The sequence below is a fragment of the Grammomys surdaster genome, unplaced genomic scaffold (assembly GCF_004785775.1).
Source record: "Grammomys surdaster isolate TR1022 unplaced genomic scaffold, NIH_TR_1.0 806, whole genome shotgun sequence".
Classification (NCBI taxonomy): Eukaryota; Metazoa; Chordata; class Mammalia; order Rodentia; family Muridae; genus Grammomys; species Grammomys surdaster.
Window position 1 is genome coordinate 453,801 of NW_021605225.1, and position 20,656 is coordinate 474,456.

At 41.9% G+C, this 20,656-nt stretch overlaps 1 protein-coding gene across 2 annotated transcripts in view; it reads right to left on the bottom strand.

The window, feature by feature from the left end:
• Window positions 1-20,656, bottom strand: part of Map3k5 (mitogen-activated protein kinase kinase kinase 5) — a 188,343-nt gene that overhangs the window by 105,852 nt on the left and 61,835 nt on the right. For both annotated transcript variants that reach the window (XM_028782601.1, XM_028782600.1), the window contains exons 3-7: window positions 12,425-12,448; window positions 9,133-9,326; window positions 7,322-7,490; window positions 5,729-5,835; window positions 2,915-3,085 (exon numbers count right to left, since the gene is read on the bottom strand). In XM_028782601.1, coding sequence (XP_028638434.1) covers window positions 2,915-3,085; window positions 5,729-5,835; window positions 7,322-7,490; window positions 9,133-9,326; window positions 12,425-12,448 — 665 coding nt within the window. The remainder of the gene's footprint in view (window positions 1-2,914; window positions 3,086-5,728; window positions 5,836-7,321; window positions 7,491-9,132; window positions 9,327-12,424; window positions 12,449-20,656) is intronic.

A 20,656-nucleotide genomic window follows, 5' to 3' on the forward strand; every position in this document is an offset into this window, starting at 1 on the left:
AACTCCCCTGAGTTCTGCCTCAGTGGCTTTTCTCAACAAGCATTTTACTCCTGTATCTTCATTAGCCCTAAAGCCAGAGTAGCATGGCTAAAGCTGCCAAGTTCTTCTGTTTGCTAGGCCTGGGACCTGACCCCTCCTTGAATTACATTGAATAAGCCTTCAAGTGTTTAGGCCTAGAAGATCCTTCAGTGCTTTTTCCTTTACAGGTTGCGGGGTTGGTTGGGTGTGGTTTTGCCCTGAGGTCACCACTCCCTTTATTCCATTTAGCATTTGGCTTTAATCTCTTTACCGGCCCAAGCATTGCATTCTTCCCCCCACCCCATGCTCCGATTCTCCTCAAACTAAACCTTTTGTATTTCCCTTTGCTTCACTTGTTGCTTTTCAACATAGATATGCACAAGCATGGTCATAACTATGTGACCACATAACACAGTTAATACTAGGCTCTCTTGAAATCTCCTCTGCCAACCCCATCAAATTCAAAACTCTTGAATTTAGCCTAGGGAATATTTTTAGGACAAGGGTGAAAAGTAGCCACATTCTTTGCCAAAATGTCACAAGAAATGGTCTCCAGGTCAGCTGTTCATAATCATCCTCTCTACAGCCTCCTGAGCTGCAGAGTCCAAATGATCCTCGGCACTGCTGTCTTCCGTCTCCTACAAGGAGCCCAGGGAGGCCCACTTAGAGAACTCAACCACTTTTATAGTCCAAGTCCCTAAGTCTTCCATATTCCTCCAACAAACAACATGGTCAGGCTTGTCTTAGCAGTATCTCCATCCCTAGCACTGACTTCTGCCTTAGGTACTATCCTATTGCTGTGAGTAGTCATCATCACAAACTCAAATATAAAAGAAAGCAATTTAAATTGGGGGCTGGCTTACAGTTTTAGAGATTTAGTCCACAATCATCATTGCAAGAACCAGATAGGTACGGCATTGGAGTAGTAGCTAAGAGCTTTATAAACTGATCCACAGATGACAGGCAGGCAGACACAGAGAGACAGACAGACAGACAATGGTCCTGGTGTGGGCTTTGGAAATGTCAAAGCACAGTCTCATTGACACAATTCCTCCAACAAGGCCACATTTACCTCAACAAAACCATACCTCCTTATCCTCCTCAAACAGTTTCTCTCCCTGGTGACTAAGCATTCAATTATAGGAGCCTAAGAAACCACCATAGGTTATAAGACGCAAATTAGCATTAGCAATCTGTCTTAGCATATGGAGGCTTGGTTTTAGTTTTTTAGCACTGTTGTATGATGGTCTTAACTTACTATACTCCCTTCATCCTAAAGGAGTTTCACTTGAAAGTTTGGGATTCTCTATGTCAATGACTTCAAACTGAAAACTTTCTTCTCTGCAGTGGGCAGCTGCTGAAACTTCTGTATGGCTCTATAGTCTTCCAGCTGCCATTTTACTTGCAGGCTCCTTCACCCTAGGGTTCAGCCAAGAAGGAGTTCACTTTCAGATCCTGCGTCTCTTCCCACTGTGGCATGGTCATTACTCAAGAGTTATTTCTAGGAACTCTGGTCTCCTAGCATTGTCTCCTTAGGCCATTAAGATTGTGACTTTCTATTTGACTCTAGGGAGTGCTCTGGGGGATTAACTCCATGTTCTTCCCTTATCCAAGGACCAAACCTCTCCAGGTTCTAATCCTCCAAGACTCCACACTACTTTATAACTGTTCTCAACAGTTCTAATTGTCATCAGCAGGAAGATCAGCACAACTGAAGCTACTCTGCCCCCCCGCAAAAGTGGAACAGCAGCACATTTTAACACAGTCCATTCTTCAAAATCTTTTTTTGTTTGTTTGTTGTCGCTTAGGATTTTCTTGCTTGTCTGTTTAGTATTTTTAGGCCTTGTTTAAGAAATTCATTCGTAACCCAAAGTCATAAACATAATTTGCAGGTTTTATGCTAAAGGTATTTTCCTTAATATACTTTTATTTTTATTTTTATATCTTTCAACTCACTTAGAATTAAACTTTTGCACGGAGCTTAAGAAAGAGATCTAAGGCTGGGGCTGGGGTTGTAGCTTAGTCCTGCCTAGCATAAATACAGCCCTGCATTTGATACCTACCACCAGAAAAAAAGCAAATTTAAATAAGAAGTAAACAAAATAGAGATTCAACTTTATTTACTTTTCTGAGGTGATAAATCCATTTCCCAGTACCACTGCGGAAGCTCCAAACTTTCCTCCAGCTAATTAATTTGCTAACCACTTCCCATACCCTGTCATAAAGCTAGTCTGGTGAGTATAAACCACTGTGCTACAGAATTTCATTTGCTGAAACCATACTATAGTCTCGTGAGCGTCCTCTGGTAGAGCAGGTTCTTCCATCTATTTTCCAAAATTGCCTTGCCTATTCTTGACTAGAAATCAAATCATTTGAAAAACCCTTCTGGAACAATTAAAATATTAAGCTGGTTTATCCACAAACTTGTGTGTCTTTTGACTTCTTCAAATCTCTCGATGTTTTTCTGTATTTTTCTCACAAAATTGTACTTAGCTTTTCTTTTTTTTGGTTTTTCGAGACAGGGTTTCTCTGTGTAGCCCTGGCTGTCCTGGAACTCACTCTGTAGACCAGGCTAGCCTCGAACTCAGAAATCCGCCTGCCTCTGCCTCCCAAGTGCTGGGATTAAAGGCTTGTGCCACCACCGCCCGGCTGTACTTAGCTTTTCATGATATACATTTCAAATCAAATTACATTCTTAACTTTTCCACCTAATTTATGTAAACTTACCCTTCTGTGTTAAATGAATCTCATCAAATTATGTACTAGACAATCAAAATTTAACTCACAATATACCATCAAACAGACACAGTCAGAATGCTTCCTTTCTCTCATCTGCACAGTTTCGTGCATCACGGACTTTGGGAGCGAGAAGATACTTCCCATCCTCCAGTCTTACCAAGATGCTCCATGGTCCCTGCTTTCAGTGTCAGTAAAATTTGAATCCAAAAACATATCTTTGTAGATTCGGCCAACCAGACAATACATATCTGAAGCGACTTGCTCTTCACTTTGTACCATGGGGATCATGATGTCAAGAGCTTTTGCTCTGTCTCCAGGGAGATTTCTCCTAAAGTAGAGAGCATGGTTTTCATATAGATCATAAAAGCAATTATAGATCAATTGCCTATTTCATGTATTGATTTGCACCAGTAAAGTTTGGCAGAATAAAAATAGTTAGATTTTGGGATTCCTCTATGAACCTTGTCCTATATTTTCTTATCTTGATACATGTCTACTGGGTCTGTCAAGGATCTCTTGTGAGGTGTGAGTGGAAGATGGATTTGTAGCTACCAGAGACTTGCTCTCCCTGTGGCCTATGAACAGGTTCAAGATGGTAGAATTCTATTGAGTGTGTACCCTGTGACCCTGAATGAACCAGGATCAACTATTATAAATAAGGAGAAACTCTTGATGTTAGTTTTCAATGGCTTTTGTTCCAAAACAATGAAAAAAATTATTTATAGATAATTCCAAAATTCAAATCCACCCAAGAATTCACTGGTTTTTCCATGTTGCTGAACATCTGTGGATGTGGTCTCATGTAGTTTGTATGGTACTGGCCTAGAGGTGAGACCACAGGCATGTGAGACAAGCACTGAGCTATGTCCCGACTTCATTTTTCACTTTGAATTTTGAGACAGGAACTCACTGAGTTATCAGGAACTCCAATAGTTGTGGATGGTTCTCAAAATCATACTTTACATTTCTTCAATGATGAAAATATTATGCTAACTGAAAAAATAAAGTCACAAAGAGGCTGAAAACAGTATAATTCCACTTATGAGAAATATTTAAAATAGAACAATCAATACAGACAGAAGCACGTTAGTGTTTGCCAGGAGCAGGAGGATTTGTGCTATGGGGAAGGGCAACTGCTAATGGGTAGAAGGTTCCCTTGTAGGGTGAAAAAATACTCTATAATTTGTGGGAATGACAGTTATATAATTCAATTAATATACTAAAATCAAAGATATAGGATATTTTAAATGACTAAGTTATATATGAAGTATATGTCAAATAAAATTATTTTAAAAATTGTGTATATTGCCATTCTCACAATTACTATTTTAAATTTTTGTTCATAAATTCTATCTTTACCTAAATGTCTTGAGTTTAGAATATTGCTTTATACAAATATGCTTTTCATTCCATTATGTTACTTTTGAAAGAGAGGCAAGACACACAAAGTAAAATCCTAAGAGATTCCTAGGATTTTTCTCAGCTTGTTTCAAAATACATTTTACTTTAAAAAGCAGGGTGTGTGATGTGTTTGACAAAGAGCAGGTAAGCTCTGGAGGTCTCATCTAAGTCTACCAGATGTAAAGGATGTTTAATAAATGAAAGACAAAATGGCTCTCCATCTACACAGTCTACAACTGTTGGTGAAGTTGGCAAGCTCTCTAGGGAGAGCTTGTTGGGTAGGGAAGGAAACACATCAGTTCTAGCTGAACGTCATGCTGGCTTTCTAGGACAGCACGTATCCACTGGGAGCCTTCAGGGACAATTACTCAGCCTTTTCAATCTGCAGGGGCCTCAGCTGTAAAGTGAAGGAAACTATAATACACAGTGAGTTCTATATGAATTAGATGTCTTCTTTTTTAAAAAAGTAATTTTCTTCTGCAGCAACATGTATACTCAACCATCCTACCATAAAGGAGAGAGCAGTAGGGCTAAGTATTTTGACTACTCAGGACTCTGGTTCCATCCGTGGTTAGAGCATGGATGACCCTCCATGATGACCGTAGCTGAGAAGCCACACTGACGTGTGGTATGATGTAGGCAGAAGACAGAGTGAGGATTAAGACAAGCTCTGTCAAAAGTGACTCAGACAGGCTTGTGAGCACACAATTTATAATGTTACTGGCAGAGTTTTGGTCATAACTAACTGTGCTCCCAGCAGTCCTCAGGAAAGCTGTCTCTGGATGAGGAAAAACATTCACTTCCTCAAAACTATCCTCATACTTCAATGAATCAGTATGTGAAGCGACAGATGATACTGACGTTGTCTTATGGACTTGTGAAGTTTCAGTCCCAGGCTCAATCAACTATGCATTGAAAATATTGGGGAAATGTCTATACTGAACATGCACAGATTTTTCCCCTGAATAACAACCATCTACATAGCATTATATTATGTAGGATACCACAGTTATCTAGAGATTGCTTTAAATATATAGAGAATGTGTGATTGTTACATGAAATCCTATATCATCATATAAGGACTTGAATATTGGATCTGGGTACCTTTAAAGAGATTGCAACGAAGTTTGAATAAATACCTAAGGACAACTATATTTGCTTAGAAGTAGTACCATATTGATAAAACACTGAATGTTATAAAATATAAAACACAAGCTCTGTCATGGAAAAAAAGAATTATAAAAAAGTGTATCTACAAATACAACGAGAGGCTTTTACTAACAGAGAGACAGAGAACACACACACACACACACACCACACACTTGGAGGCTGGCAATAATAACAGCCATCAAAAAACAGATGTAGGAGGATCAAAAGTTCAGGCCAGCCTGAGATACACAGTGAGACCCTGTCCCCAAACAAACCAACCCAGAGAGAGGTCAGAAGGTGTGCTTACAGTACCTCATGGCTGAGGTAGATACAGCGCAACAATATTCTAGCTGGAAGCCACTGGGAAGTTACAGTGGTGTCTGTAAGAGTCATCAGAGCATCCCAGGAGGGAATATCTTACCTGTTCAGTGCAAACGCATAATGAAACTTCACGTGGTGGTGCGAGGCCAAGTCAAAGGTTGGAAGTTTTTCTAAAGTCTCTACCAGCTTCACGATGGAGTCATAGTCCTTTCAACACAAACAAACAGCACGGAATTAAACCCTGAGGAGAAATCTCCAAAAAGACAGCTAGGCATCTAACACCAAGAAAAGGATTAACGGTAAAGTTAGAATTGTTGAGGGACATAGAAGGCATCTGTAGCAGAACCCCACCAATACACACATGCACACACGCATGCACATACGCACACACACATGTGCGCACACACACACACACACACACACACACACACACACACACGAACGCACACTGCAAACAGTTTAGACCAGAAGCCATTGAAGAGAGCTCTTAAGAGTTGTGATGGGGATGCTCAAGTGTAGCTCTTCAAAGCTGATGGCTTCTGGTGGGGGTGGGGTGGGGAAAAACTCAGGTTTCTTTAAGGGAGTTAGCCATGTTCCAATGATTATATGGGCCACACAAAATACTTAGTATATATATTTTTTCTTTTTTTCTTTTTTTTTGGGGGGGGAGGTCACAAGGGGTGGGGTATGGACCTGGGAGGACTAGGAAGTGAGTGACTGTGGTGCATTATGTGAAATTCCCAAATAGTCAATAAAACTATTATGTTAGAAAAAAAATTTTTTGTTGAGACCTCTGAAAATCCTAGAAACAACAGCTGTGTTTCTCCTAAATTCCTATTACATGGATTAAGGCATGAAAAATAAAGTTCCAGTATTTGACAAAACCCGAAGAAACAAAACAGATAAACAACAGACACATGACTGGCTCTTCTCACGTAGCTCTTGGTCTGCAGGCTTCCATCCAGGACATTAAAAGTTTGAAGGTCATTGAGCAACTGACTGAAATTCTGTTGTAAGTAGCAAGATTATTCCATGTCACATTGAGTGAGTTTCCTCCAGCCACAGGCTACTAACTGCTATGGTACACCGGGTACTGAGCCTCTATCACGGGTGAAGTTTTACACAGGGCCAAGAGGCTGGATACAGGAACAAGAAGCCAGGAGTTACCTGGATTTTGTGATACAATGCTAACCCCATACCCCTCACTGAAAGATTTTATTCTACTTGCTAGATCTTAAACAGCCTAAGACCTCGCAGTAGAAATGAAGCAGTATGTCCGTGGGTCCACCACTACTTTACAAAGAATTGGTTGTATATTTCTTGTTCTTGGCATTATTGGTTTCAGTAGCATAATTACAGGAAGATAGATCCAGAAATATCTAAGAATCTCTGCTGTTTGCCAAAACAAAGCTCTCACTGGCTGACTGACAGGTGTGCCCGAAGCTCACTGAGGAGATCAGCTCTCCAAGAGCTGAGCATGTGAGGAGTTTTTGAGGAAGAGTAAACAGGTGTATGTCATAATCCCGACAGTTACATCTGCGAGCCTCGTCCATTCGCCATGAAGTCACAGAGTGGAAAGGTAGCAGTCAGTTCTATGCAGCAACATGGATTACTTATTACCTGGCTGAAATTCAACGCCCGCATCCCTCCCTCCTCCAGCACCATACCTGAGGGACACTGAGTATCCTCTCACCTGGATATCTCTGTAGGAAAGCAACAGGTTGATAACAATGTCTGCAGTCAAAACTTCAATATTGTCTACCCGCTGCCGGATCCTGGCCAATTCAGCTGCCAACTCTTTACCAGTGTAGAGATTTCGAGCTTTCCTGATATCATTGAGTATAGATTCCCGGAAGTACTGGCTGGTGAAAAACCACACATTTCAAAGAGTTAACTCTAGAAAGCGAGGGATTCACCAAAATACATGTACTTTTATGAGGAAATGCATGACATTTGTCCACAAGTAGTTTTCAGCCCATTAAGATATGCTGATACCTTGCGTATCTGGCATTATTAAAAAATTTGGAAGTTCATGTATTTCATTTAGATTTCTGCCATATTTCAAAAAATATCCAAACTTTATTTTTCATCTTACTAGTTTGAGTGCTAATTATTCCAAATAATTTAGACAGGCCCATGATCTGGCTACAATACAACCTTAGCTCTAGCTCAGTATCACTTCCCAGTAACATAAACAACTGATTATTCTTTTTTAAAAAATCACATTTGCTGGGCATGGTGGCACATGCTTATAATCCCAACACTCAGCAGGCAGAGGCAGGTGAATCTCTGAGTATTGGAAGCCCACCTCCAAAAGGAATTTGTAACTGCATAGAAAGTTCCAGGGCAGCCAGAGCTATTTGAATAAAGAAGAGTATTTTACATTTCTGACTTAGAGCATGTATGTGTGCTTCTGTGTGTGCCCAGTCATGGGTATGGCCGTCAGAGGCCAACTTTACAGGAATCACTCTTCTCTCTCCACCATCTAAACTTTGGGGCCTCAACTCAAGCTGTCAGGATTGGCAGCAAGTACTTGTCACTGAACTATTTCACTGGCCCAGGGATGCTGTTGCTGCTGCCGCCGCCTCCTCCGCCTCCTCCTCCTCTTCTTCCTCCTCCTCTTCTTCCTCTTCTTCTTCTAAGAATTATTTACTTTTATTTATATGAGTACACTGTCACTGTTTTCAGACACACCAGAAGAGTGCCTCAGATCCCCTTACAGATGGTTGTGAGCCACCATGTGGTTGCTCGGAATTGAACTCAAGTCCTCTGGAAGAGCAGGCAGTGTTCTTAACCTCTGAGCCATCTCTCCAGCCCTCCAGGGATTATTCTTAACTAAATTATGTTCTTAGAAATTTTTAAGAAGTTTTGGCTCTTACACTAAAAGTCCCTGGACATTTATTCTGAGGTAGCCGTAATTGATTGTGTGTGTGAGAGTGTGTGTGTGTGTGTGTGTGTATATATATATATATATATATTTCTTTAAAGCATATGTATATATTTATAAATAAAATTATATATAATTAAATTTTCTTAAAAATAAGTAAAAGAAATATAAATACTTATAAATATGTATATATATGTATATATATATATACACAAACATACATACATATCTTTGTCATTATTATAAAACAATAGATTAGAGGCCTTTTTGTTTGTTTTTCTTTTTTTCCTTTTTTTAGTTTTTTGAGACAGTGTTTCTCTGTATAGCCCTGGCTGTCCTGGAACTCACTCTGTAGACCAGGCTGGCCTCGAACTCAGAAATCCACCTGCCTCTGCCTCCCAAGTGCTGGGATTAAAGGTGTGTGCCACCACTGCTCGGCTAGGGGCCATTTTTTATAAACCAAGTGAACAAGGTTTAACTTGTGAAATAAAATGACACATTTTTCTCCCCCACTCAGAAGATACTGCAAATTGTTCCTTAAGTAGGAACATGTGGCAAGATACACAAAGCAGATCGGCAATGCCCGCTCATCACCCACTGTGGGCACAAAGTGTTACCTGGAACTCGCTTGCGCCACCTTCAAAAGCTGAACAAAACGGTCCACAAGAGGTAAGCAGATGGGCCCCAGCAGGAGCTCGAAGTTGGGCTGCATGAGCTCTGTCAGGCCCTTCATGAAGCTGCTGTCACAGCAGTAGACCTTGTTGTGTGGTGTCACCATGTAGGGAATGAAGGTGTAGTTCCCAGTGCACACCTGTGGAGACAGGAGGCACCAGGCAGTAGGGAGCTTGCCCAGGGGACACTACACTGGCAAAAGAATGCCAGGTCGTGTATCAGTGACTAAAGTTATTATTTTCAATAATAATTGTGAGTGCAAAGGGAAACAGAAGAGATTCATTTCTTATTGATGGCCCATGAAAACAGAATTTTCCAACTTCCTTAATTGGTTACTTCAGTATAATTAGGACTCGCAAGTGATAAAGTATCTTTTATCAGCCATTAAATATGTATGTACTGTCACACGTTGCTACTAGGATACGTACTAAAACAAGAATAGTTTAAGCGTAACTTCCAGCCTCCGGGGAATCAGAAATTCAGGTCCAATAGAAGGAGAGCACAATGCTGAGAGCTGAAGAGTTTCCCTGGAGCTTGAGGGCTTCGCTGGGAAGGCCAGAGCAGCCCCAGGACACAGCTGCCTCTTCCCAGGTCCACACTACGTCGTCTCCCACTCACTAAAACCCAAGTCTGTCATACCCTAGCTCTTCCTGCTGTACAATCTCAGATTTGCCTGTCTGCCTCCACTCTGCTAGCAAGGAGGACCACACACCTTACACCTGCTCGAGTCTCTGCAACGGTTTTCCTGTTCCACTCGGCTTCCCTGTTACACACTCACCTCCACACTGACCACCTGCTATCCTCTCTACCCTGCCCCTAGTCACTACCATCTAGTCACAGCAGCTCCTCCAGCTGCATGAAGCCCCACAGGAGAGCCTGTGATGCTGGCGAGGCTCACGCTGCTGTCCACAGGCTCCTGACCGACTTCTGCCACCCTGCCCTTTGCTGGCTGCAACTTGTGCCCTCTCCCATCAGTCACTGAGACCAGGGTTGGCTGACCTAGCAACTTCCAGATTATGCCAAATAAAGGGATATTTGTGCCAACAAAAGCACTGTTGAGGAGATGACAAAGGGAACTGGACTGTAGACCCCTGTGTAAGCAAATCTGACTGCAGTTTTGAGCCCAGGGAAGGGACCAGAAGGTAAGCTAAAGGTTTCCAACTACATATTCTGAGCAGTACAGAGTGAACAGAGGGTCTAGGGCAGGGAAGACAAAACAGCAGTGGCATTCTGGGTAGACAACTGAGTAGACTGTAAGAGCAAGAGCCAAGATTTAAGGAGATGAGGCAGAAGGCTATGTGACATAACCAGATTGGAGTTGTGGCAACGCAGAACTGTAAGGAGTCATGAGCTCGGCACCCAGAAGAACCACTGGGGTTGGGGAAACAGTTGAATGCATGGGACGAAGGAGAAGGGCTGAAGGTGAATCCAAGAGGGGCGTCTTTAAAAGGATGGTTACATTAACAGAAAGCAAGACTGCAGCCTCACTGGAAGCTCGCTGCTCTCTGAGGAACTGCAGGCAACAAACCCCACACAGAACCCCATCTCCAGCTAAACCTTGAGAAGGCCTTCAAGAAACTGAAACTTGTAGTGGGCTGGAATGGAGCGCTCACTTGGAAGGAGTATAGATTGCCTTCTAAAGACCAAGAGGGATTTGGAATATGGGAATGTAAACACAGATCAGGGCACGATTTGATAGAATGGAATGAAATGTCAGGGACCTCTGAGGGAAAACCCATAAAGAAAAGCATATGCAAAGGGCTGAGCAGTAGACGGCCATGTCTCCTGGAGGACAGCAGGAGTCCCAGCCTCAGGAGAACAAGGAGGGTATATGCTCTCTTAGTGTTCTGCCCTGACTGACAAGAGCAGACATTAACTCAGTACTTGGATGAAAGAAGGTAAGCATGGCCTTACTGGCACCACAGCCTCAGTGCTTACATGACTACAACATGCAGTGGCTCCTAGTGCCACTTTACAGGTGAGGTGACATCAACCTTAGATCAAGCTCCTGGCCTCGGTGCATCTGTTTGATTTTTTGTCTACTTGTCCTGACACACACCCACACCCTAGTATCCCCACTGTTTCATCTCACACAACTCTTATACACCCACTGGTTTATTCTCAAGCACCAGTGTGAGTCTCCTGGGTAGGCACCAAGCCCGAGCCTGGCACACAGTTCATGTTCAGTTAACACCTGCTGAATAAAATGTGTTACACTCACCAGAGCATGGAATAGACGTGTTCATTCCTGATGAAATGTGAGAGAAGAGTTCACAGTGCACATTGTCCACTGTCTTCCTCATGGTGAAATCTTAAACCCACCAACTATAACGTTAATCTCGCATGTCATGTGGAACCATGTGTGGTCTTATGTCATATATTATTCTCATTCTGAATTGTAGATGTATACCTGGATTTTAGGGCTCTTAAACACTGCCTTAACTTCTCAAGAGAAAATATACCACTGGCCCACTGGGCTGTTCCCGTTTCTACAGTAATAGCTCAACATTTTCTATGCAGTCTTTTTAAATGCAAAATATTAAATATCTCTGGGTTTTATATTAATTTAATTCTGTAGGAGGGGTTAGTGTTCTGGAATGTGATCTCAAGGAAGGATTTCAGTGCACAGAGAAAGGGCTTGGGGATTTGGCTCAGTGGCAGAATACTTGCCTAACAAGTACATGACCATGGGTTCAGTCCCAGCACCGTTAAAAACAAAAACAAAAGGCTTAAGAATCTGACTGAATGCCTCAAAATAGAAGATACATGATAGACAAACAGACATTACATACTATATATATTTATATACTATATACATACACATATATGTATATATTCATATATATTGGTATATCATAAGTTATATATTATATACATGTATATAGTTATATCCATAGATATTGACATACATATGGATAATATATATACACATATATATTACTTTGTTATATGACTTGATATTGCCAATTACAGTTCTGTAACACTGAATGTACTGTGAAAGTGTTTTCTAAAACATAATTATATATTCAAAAAGTAAATATTAGTGTTATCTTCCATTGTTATTTCACTATTATGGGTTAGTTAGAGAACATAATTGTGTTTGCACAGACATATGAGAAGCCCTACAAAGGAGCAAAAAAAATAAAAAATTGACAACCTGTGCAGATTTAAAAATAACATTAATTAATAGAAAAGAAAAGATTCAAAAAGTTTTGGAAAGTTAAGCCAAATACTCACAGTATTCTTCTGGCAAATGATTTCCTAAAAAAAATAAGAGAAAAACAGTCTTAGTAAATGTTATAACAAAAGCCTGTGGCTCTTACTAAACATTGTATGCAGGTAAATTTGTATTAACATTTATATTAGCAATCAGAAATGTCAGAGAAACATTGTAAAAACATTTATGTTTGCAATCAGAAATTACATATTTAAGTTTCTGCATATGAAAAATGTATACGAGAACTCAAAGTGTTGTGTGGATAGTAACAACACAACTACACAGAATTGACACAAGCACACACAACAGCACAAGCACACACAACAGCACAGGCACACACAACATCACAGGCACACACAACAACACAAGCACACACAACACCACAAGCACGCACAATACAAGCACAAATAACAATACAAGCACACACAACAATACAAGCCTACTGTACAACAACACAAGCATACACAGTACCAGCACACATACACAACACAAGCTTGTACAGATCCCTAAACAGAGTGCCTAAAAGCTACTGTGGGGAAAGCAGATACACTTCTGTAAGCACGGTCTCTCACCCGGGATAACAAGCAGGGCACAGCATGTTGGGGAGCTGCAGGTAATAAAGGCTATTTTGGCCAATGGCAACCTCACACACAGATAGATAATAAGGACATCTGACAATAAAAGTGAGTGTAATTTAGGTGTTTTTTCCTATGAGACATGTAATGGGATAAATACATCACATGGACAATATCCCTGTTTCCTATATTGTAAGGAATGAGCTCGTGAAAATGATTGAGACATACAGCTTTCCACACCAAAGTTCTTATTAAAAGATATCCACCACTACTCCTATTCGCAGACATTAAAATAACTGCAGGCACTGGGGAGAGGATGTGGGAAGCTGGGGTACACTAGCTTCACTGGTGGTGAGGGAATCATGATTTAGAGAATAGAAAATGAAACTGCGTATTAGGGAAGATGGTGTGTATGTTGTCATGGAAACAGGAAATATAAGGCATTTGTGGCTTCTTTCTGGAGAGTCCATCTGGCTAAGGGGAGCAGCTAGATCCAGCAAGGTGGGAGCAGAGACACAGAGCCCAGCAGAGCACAGGGGGAGCACAAAGCACTTGCAAGCCAGGCTCGCACCTCTAATCCCAGCACTCAGGAGGCTAATTCAGGAGATTTGCCATACATTTAGGCTAGCCTGAGATACGCAGCAAGTTCTTGGCCATCCTAGGCATGAGTAAAGACTTTGTTCCATCCGGGAAGTGGTGGCGCACGCCTTTAATCCCAGCACTTGGGAGGCAGAGGCAGGCGGATTTCTGAGTTCCAGGACAGCCCGGACTACAGAGAAACCCTGTCTCAAAAAACCAAAAAAGAAAGAAAGAAAGAAAGACTTTGTTTTAAATAAACATTTTTACAGTTTTAAAACAACATATGTGTGAACATGTAGGCACATACATATCCTGTATGGTTTGAGTGTGAAACAGCCCCTCCTAGCTCATGTGTTTAAAAACTTGGTCCTTGGGGTGGTACCCGTTTCAAGAGGCTGTGAAAGCTTTAGGAGACAGGGACTAGATGGAAGAAGTAAGTCACTGGAGAGTGACTCTCAGGGGCTACATTCCACTCTACTTCTTTCTGTTATCTATCCACCCGTCTGTCTGTCTGTCTGTCTGTCATCACCATCATCATCTATCTTATCATCATCACCATCATCTACCTACCCACCTATCTGCATATCTATTTTTCTATCCGTTGCTGCCCTGCAGCTGTGAGAATTCCTAGCCCCACACTCCCACCACCATGAACTACCTTCAGCAATGATGAATCATCCCCTCAAATCACAAGCTCACTTCAGTCCTTTCTCTCACAACTTGCTTCTTGTTAGATATTTTATTATGGCAATAAGATCATGAACAACTATAAAGGGACATGCATGCTGAGAGGCAGGAGAAAGACACAGATGGTATGAGCTACCGTTTCTCTGAGACGACATTCTGGAGGTCAGCTACCGAGCTGTGCAGAGGAGAGGAAACTACAAAGGTGGTATGGCGGTGGGTGGGTATTCTGAAAGGAGCGGCTCACAAAAAATATCAACAAGTGCAACCTCTGGGAACCAAGGAAGACAGTTCACCTAGAGCCATATATAGAAGAGAGAATCAAAGGGGTGTTTGAAAAAGAACTTCAATACAATCAACTTCAATACAATCACGGATCTAAAGCAAAAAGTTCACTTTGACCCAGAAATGAGAAGAGAATGTTATTTTGGGCCTTAGTGGAGAGACAAAGAACCATGTTCTGCAACCACTTAATGGTCAAGTGTAGTTTGTTTCTTTGTATTTTGGGACAGAATCCCAACCTAACCCAAACTGGTCTCAAATTTACTATACAGCCAAGGATGGCCTTGAACTGCCGATCCTCCTGCCCCTACGCCTGGAGTGGTGTCAACCCAGGGATGAAATGGCACCTTCCAGTTCCTGTGCAGCCTGCCTTTTCTTTTCCCTTTGACATACAACAATCAGAGGCTAGATGGGTGGGGGTGGGAGTGGATGTTACAAGAATTTGTTTAATTTGCTCTACAGCTAATGCCTTACAAGATGCAACATTGCTGATTTCCTATCGATTTAAGATTCCTAGATAAAAATCTCCACAAAGCCCTGGTGTGAACATGGTCTCTCTGCTCTTCTCCCAAATTGCCTCTTTCCCCAGCGTGATAAGGAATGATTACAGCTCAGATGAAAGTAATTCTGAAATAAGTAAAATAATATGCCATCTGATAAGTAGATGGCATAGAGAACTTCCAGTGACATCCGCTGTAAGTGTATGGGATGGAGGGCTTCCTGTGACATAGTAAGTATATGGGATGAACAGCTTGACCCACACCAGGTCCAAATGCAAACTTTAAAACTGCTGGTTGTATATAATAGCTGATTAACATGTTAGAATTTATCTGGAGGGTCCACAGGCAGTGCTGTTTAAAGGGGGCAGGGCCTATCCTTCAAGCTCACTAATTGCAAGAGGATTTTATAAGGTCATATTTTAAGTGACTTTTAAAGAAGTTTTAATGAGTGAGTAGTTTGTACTCCCAACAAAGTTGATCTATTTAAAGTGCTGGAGGACATCCATTAGTAAGCTAAGAGTCATATGCTTTGGAAAAATTAAAATTTAGTTTTAAGTATAACTGAATTTTTAACTAAATTCCAGAAGGCAAAGCTTTAAGAAAAGGAAGCAGTATTGTAGGACTGTGGCAGGGGGCAGGGGCCAGGGGCGAGTGTGTTTTTATGTTTAAAAGCATTTTGGAATCTATGCGGCTTTACACAGCATAGGTAAGAATTCAGTTTAAGGGCTGGGCGGTGGTGGCGCACGCCTTTAATCCCAGCGCTTGGGAGGCAGAGGCAGGCGGATTTCTGAGTTTGAGGCTAGCCTGGTCTACAGAGTGAGTTCCAGGACAGCCAGGGTTACACAGAGAGAAACCCTGTCTCAAAAAACCAAAAAAAAAAAAAAAAAAAATCAGTTTAAAAATACTTGTAGTGAAAATTACTCTGATGTTCTAATTTACCACAAACTAGCACAGATATAATGTAAAATATGAATCTCATAACTCTAAATAATGTCTATTTATTTCAGTTATATAAAAGTATGTATCTGAAAACCAAATTTAATGTCCAACTTCCTATACAAGGTTTAAAGGAAATTAAGTCCCTCTGCAGAACAAAATCACAGGTCAAGGATGGCACAGAATGGCTTGAAAGGGCAATCACGGTAATTAACCAAGGATAACCCACAGTGCCGCATGTGGAAGAATCTCCTTTATGACTGACTAATATCCCATCATTTGTATGTAACACTCACTCTCCATCAACACACATCTTTGCCTCTCCTACTTTTCGGCTATCATGTTTCCTAGAAACACAGGCATACAAACATTTCTTTCATGTCTTGCTCCTTTTGCATACACAGCCAGAAGGAAGATTGCTGGATCCTGCTGGGAATCTATTTTTAATGTCCTAAGGAACTGCTCTGCTGTTTAAAAGCAGCTGATTTTTAAGAGATGACTTAACGACGTTGTTACAAATTTGGGTTTGTACACATGAGATTTCTAGTGTCACTTCTAGAGAAATGCTGATCAGATGTCAATCAGAAGATAATGGAGAGGGCATGTGGGGTCAACGCACATGCACTGTATTCAGCAAAAGAGTATGTGGGAAGTACAGACAGACTGCCACAGACAACAGTCTGTTAAGGAGAGTCATATCTGTAATCCACTTTCCAGGCAACAGCTTAAGAGAAAAACACAACCAAATTTCTCAGCTAAGGAATAATCATCATAACCATCACATTTGGCACAAGCTGCATTGCCATCGGCCATGTGCACTCTCTTCTCTGGAGAAGCATTTCCTCTGCAGTGAAGCAGATGGGAGAAAAGCAGACGCTCTTTCGGAAAGAAAAGATGCATCTGAGACTTCCAGCCATAGCCAGAACACGAGGGAAAATAAACTAACACTATTTGGGAAATCAAATGCCCAGAATGTATGCAAATGTATGCAGTTATCCTGGTGTACATAGGCACATAGAATCATTTCCTTCAGAACTGTTAATTATCAAGTATTTCAATAAAATGTCTAAAATATCAGCATGTACCTCAATTAAGTACCACTGAAACTTACATTAAAGATATGGACTTCTCATCCCTCAACTCAGTTCCTCTCCTCCACTCCTGAGAGGTAATTATTCTGCGTATTGTTTGTGATCCCCAAGCACACTTATATCCATCCCGAATGCAAATGTGTATGATACATAGTTATGAACATTACATTTTATACAGCTGCTATGGTGCCTTAAACATATACTATGATTTCACATATGACTGTAAAATATGCCGATGGACATCTGTAAAACTCTAGTTTATCTGCCTTAAGAGCTCTTTAATACTCCATTAAGTAACTACCAAAAGGTATTTAGTGGTTCTCCTAGTAGGTATTTACTATTTCCTCTTTAGAGAAGGGGAATTAGAAACTTCGTTACATTAAACTTCTTGATGGTATTACCCGTGTGAGCCATGTTTTCTACAGTACATATCCAGGGTCAAAACTGTCCCATCTCAGGATGTTACTCGTCATTGCCAAATTGCTCTTTTAGAAGTTGTGCCAATATATCTCGCTGCCAAGAGTATGTTCATGTCCTGCTTACCACGGTGCTGCCTGGATTACAAGTGGGTTTCTGGGTTTCAGTTTTGGTTTAGGTGCAGGGCTGCAGAGGCAGCTCTTGGTAACTGCTCCACACCCCAGGTATCTACGAGCGCCTTTACCATCTAACCATCTTATGCTGCTCAGCAGAATTCATTGATTTTTCATTCTACTCTGTTGTACAAGCAGATCCGATTCAGGTTAGAGTTGTCCTCAGATGAAGAGAAGGAGCAGAAGAAAGACAACAAGCACAGGAGATGAAGGAAATGGCTGTTGGGACTCAGAGAAACAATATCCCAGAGTAACACTGCCATGTTGGATACTCTGAACTAAAGGTAGTCTCAGAACCAAGATCTCTCTGACCTCCTGCCCATGGTGTGTGTGTGTGTGTGTTGTGTGTGTGTGCATTTGTGTGTCTGTCTCTGTCTCTCTGTGTCTCTGTATCTGTGTGTCTGTCTGTCTGTCTGTCTCTCCCTCTCTGGAGTGCATAGTCTCTCCCCACACTCACCCCCAATGTCCTTATCTGTCTAAAAGCCAGATGATCTAGAAGATTAATGAGCAGGAAGAAAGTCTAGAACTGAAACCACAGGCCACATTCAGAGCCCAGGTGAACTACGGCTCAGGTTCATGTCTGCTCTTGGACCAATTTATCACCCCTAAAAATCTGTTTCATTCAATGCCGAGAATGTAGCTCAGTGATAGAGTACTTGCATGGCATCTGGCCCTGGGCTGAATATCTTGCACTGAAAACAAAACACTAACAACCACTCCATGAAGAGGAGAGGCTCAGAGCTGAAAGGGCTTGCCATGTATGTGAGGACCTAGTAAGGTAAGAACTCCAGAAGCCTACGTGTGTGCCAGCTGAGCACAGCAGCCCACCTGTACTTGCTGTCTCTTAACTAGCAAGACTAGTGCTGCTGACAAGCTCTGGATGTCCCTGAGACAACCTACCTCAATGAAAAAGGTATATATAAACCTTGGGCTTCCATATGAACACTGTACCTATGTGCAAGCACCCATATACATGTGTACAATGTAAAGATATGTATACACACCCAAGCATATCACACACACACACACACACACACACACACACACACACAGAGAGAGAGAGAGAGAGAGAGAGAGAGAGAGAGAGATCCACCACCCCTCTAAAACTAATATATCTGCCTTCTCCCCTCTTTCCCATGAAGAAAGTATTTCAGTTTTAACTCTTGGCCCTTCTTTGATTTTACATTCTGTGTAATCCTGTGTGGGACCATGAAAGGTAGCTTGTTCCTGATTGAGCTAAGACTTGAAACCCTGGAGACCCTAAAGAGACAGTAGGAGTTTTGCCTGTCCCCAGGTACCAGGCCCCTGTCACTAGCTGCAGCTCCCCATAGAGTGGTGGCCATCAGTCACCAAAGGACAACACCCCAAGCCTCTCCACAGGTAGAGGATGTGACCTGTGGTCACATAGGCTCAAGACAGATCTTCATTTTAATGAGGTACCTAAAGGCCTGGAGTGCTTAGCCAATAAACTTTCCTTCCCAGATACTCTTCCTGGCAACAGGTATTTAACTACAGGCCCACCCTGAGAAGTGGGGTATGGTTTTACTCATCCACTTTCCGCCATGACAATAAATGCCTTAAAGCCATGGGCTGTCTCTTCTCATCGAGATCCGCTGAGGGGGAGCCACGGAGAAGGCCTTGCCTACAGATTTGCTGTTTAATCTCCCGTAGTAGGCCTCTCTGTGCTCCCAGCCACAGCCTCCAACCAAGCCAAGCTCAAGACTGCTGCTCATCAAGCCAAAGACTCTCTCGCGGGACCAGTTGGCGTTCCCTCCCTTCCTCCCCGCTCACTCCCCTCCCACCCTAGGCCAGATCCAGCCTGCGGGCCCTCACTCGGTTCTCAGCTCTTCCGAGGCTCCCAGGGGCACCCAGGTGTCTGAGGCCTGGGAACCCCAGGGCCCTGGCCTCATCACAGGCCCAGAGACCCCCTGAACCAGCTCCAGCAGTCCCTTTCCTCAGACTGTTTTCCCAGCCCCACAGCAGTGTCCCAGGGCTTCTTGTAATGTCATCTGCCTCTTCTCTGTTAAGGAGGAACTACTTTCTGAGACATGCATCTGTGCGCTTAGCCAGTAGAGGCCAGACGTCCTCCTCTGCACACTGAGTGATCCCTGACCATTTTAATGGCATGAAATAAAGCAGAACCTAAGGGTTATTAGCATTCCTTTTTTTTTTTTTGACAACAATATACCTCTCAGCATAGTCTTGTCTGTAAGTACTAGTAGGTACTTGAAGTTCACGTGGTATTTAAAGGATATTCTGAAAATGTTGTTACTATCCCAGAGAAAGTCAACTTCCCTTTCTCAAAATGAAAAAGATTTTTTAAAAAATAGCTTATTTCTCATGGGTATAATAACCACACTTAAGGGCAGGCCCTATGTAAAGTAGTAGATAGTCAACACAAAATGAACTCAATGGTATTTGTGTGCACTTTGTGTCTCATATGGATGTTTTGGACTTTTTTTTCCTCATTGGACTTTTGCTTGTACATTGAAGGTTCTGATTTTGTGCTTTTATGGGCTTGTTTTTTGAATACTTGTTGTGTGTGTGTGTGTGTGCGCGCGCGCGCGCGCGTGTGTGTTTCTAGTTTGTTTTGTTTGCCTGTTTTCTACAGTGAGAAGGAAAGGGTGTGGAGGTGGGTGGGTGAGGAGGTACAGAGGAGATGGAAGGACTTGAGGGAGGGGAACAGTCATCAGGTATACTGTATGAAAACATTATTTCCAATTGAAATATAAATAATTATAAATTTTACACAAATACATGGCATGATTAGATTCTAATTATCCTTTTAAATAATTCAGCCATTGATTTTCAAGAATTTTTACAGTTTCTTTTAATCGGGTTTTGAGGAGCCTGCATCCTTAAAAGTCTTTTTTCTATGATTTCTTTTTGAGAATTCACTGCCACACAGACACTGTCACCTCTAACACAGGAGCAAATGTAAATGAAGCAGGTTTGGCCATGCTTTCCTTGGTGTCCAAGGCACACACATGTCCAAGTGACGCCGGGGCGAGGGGA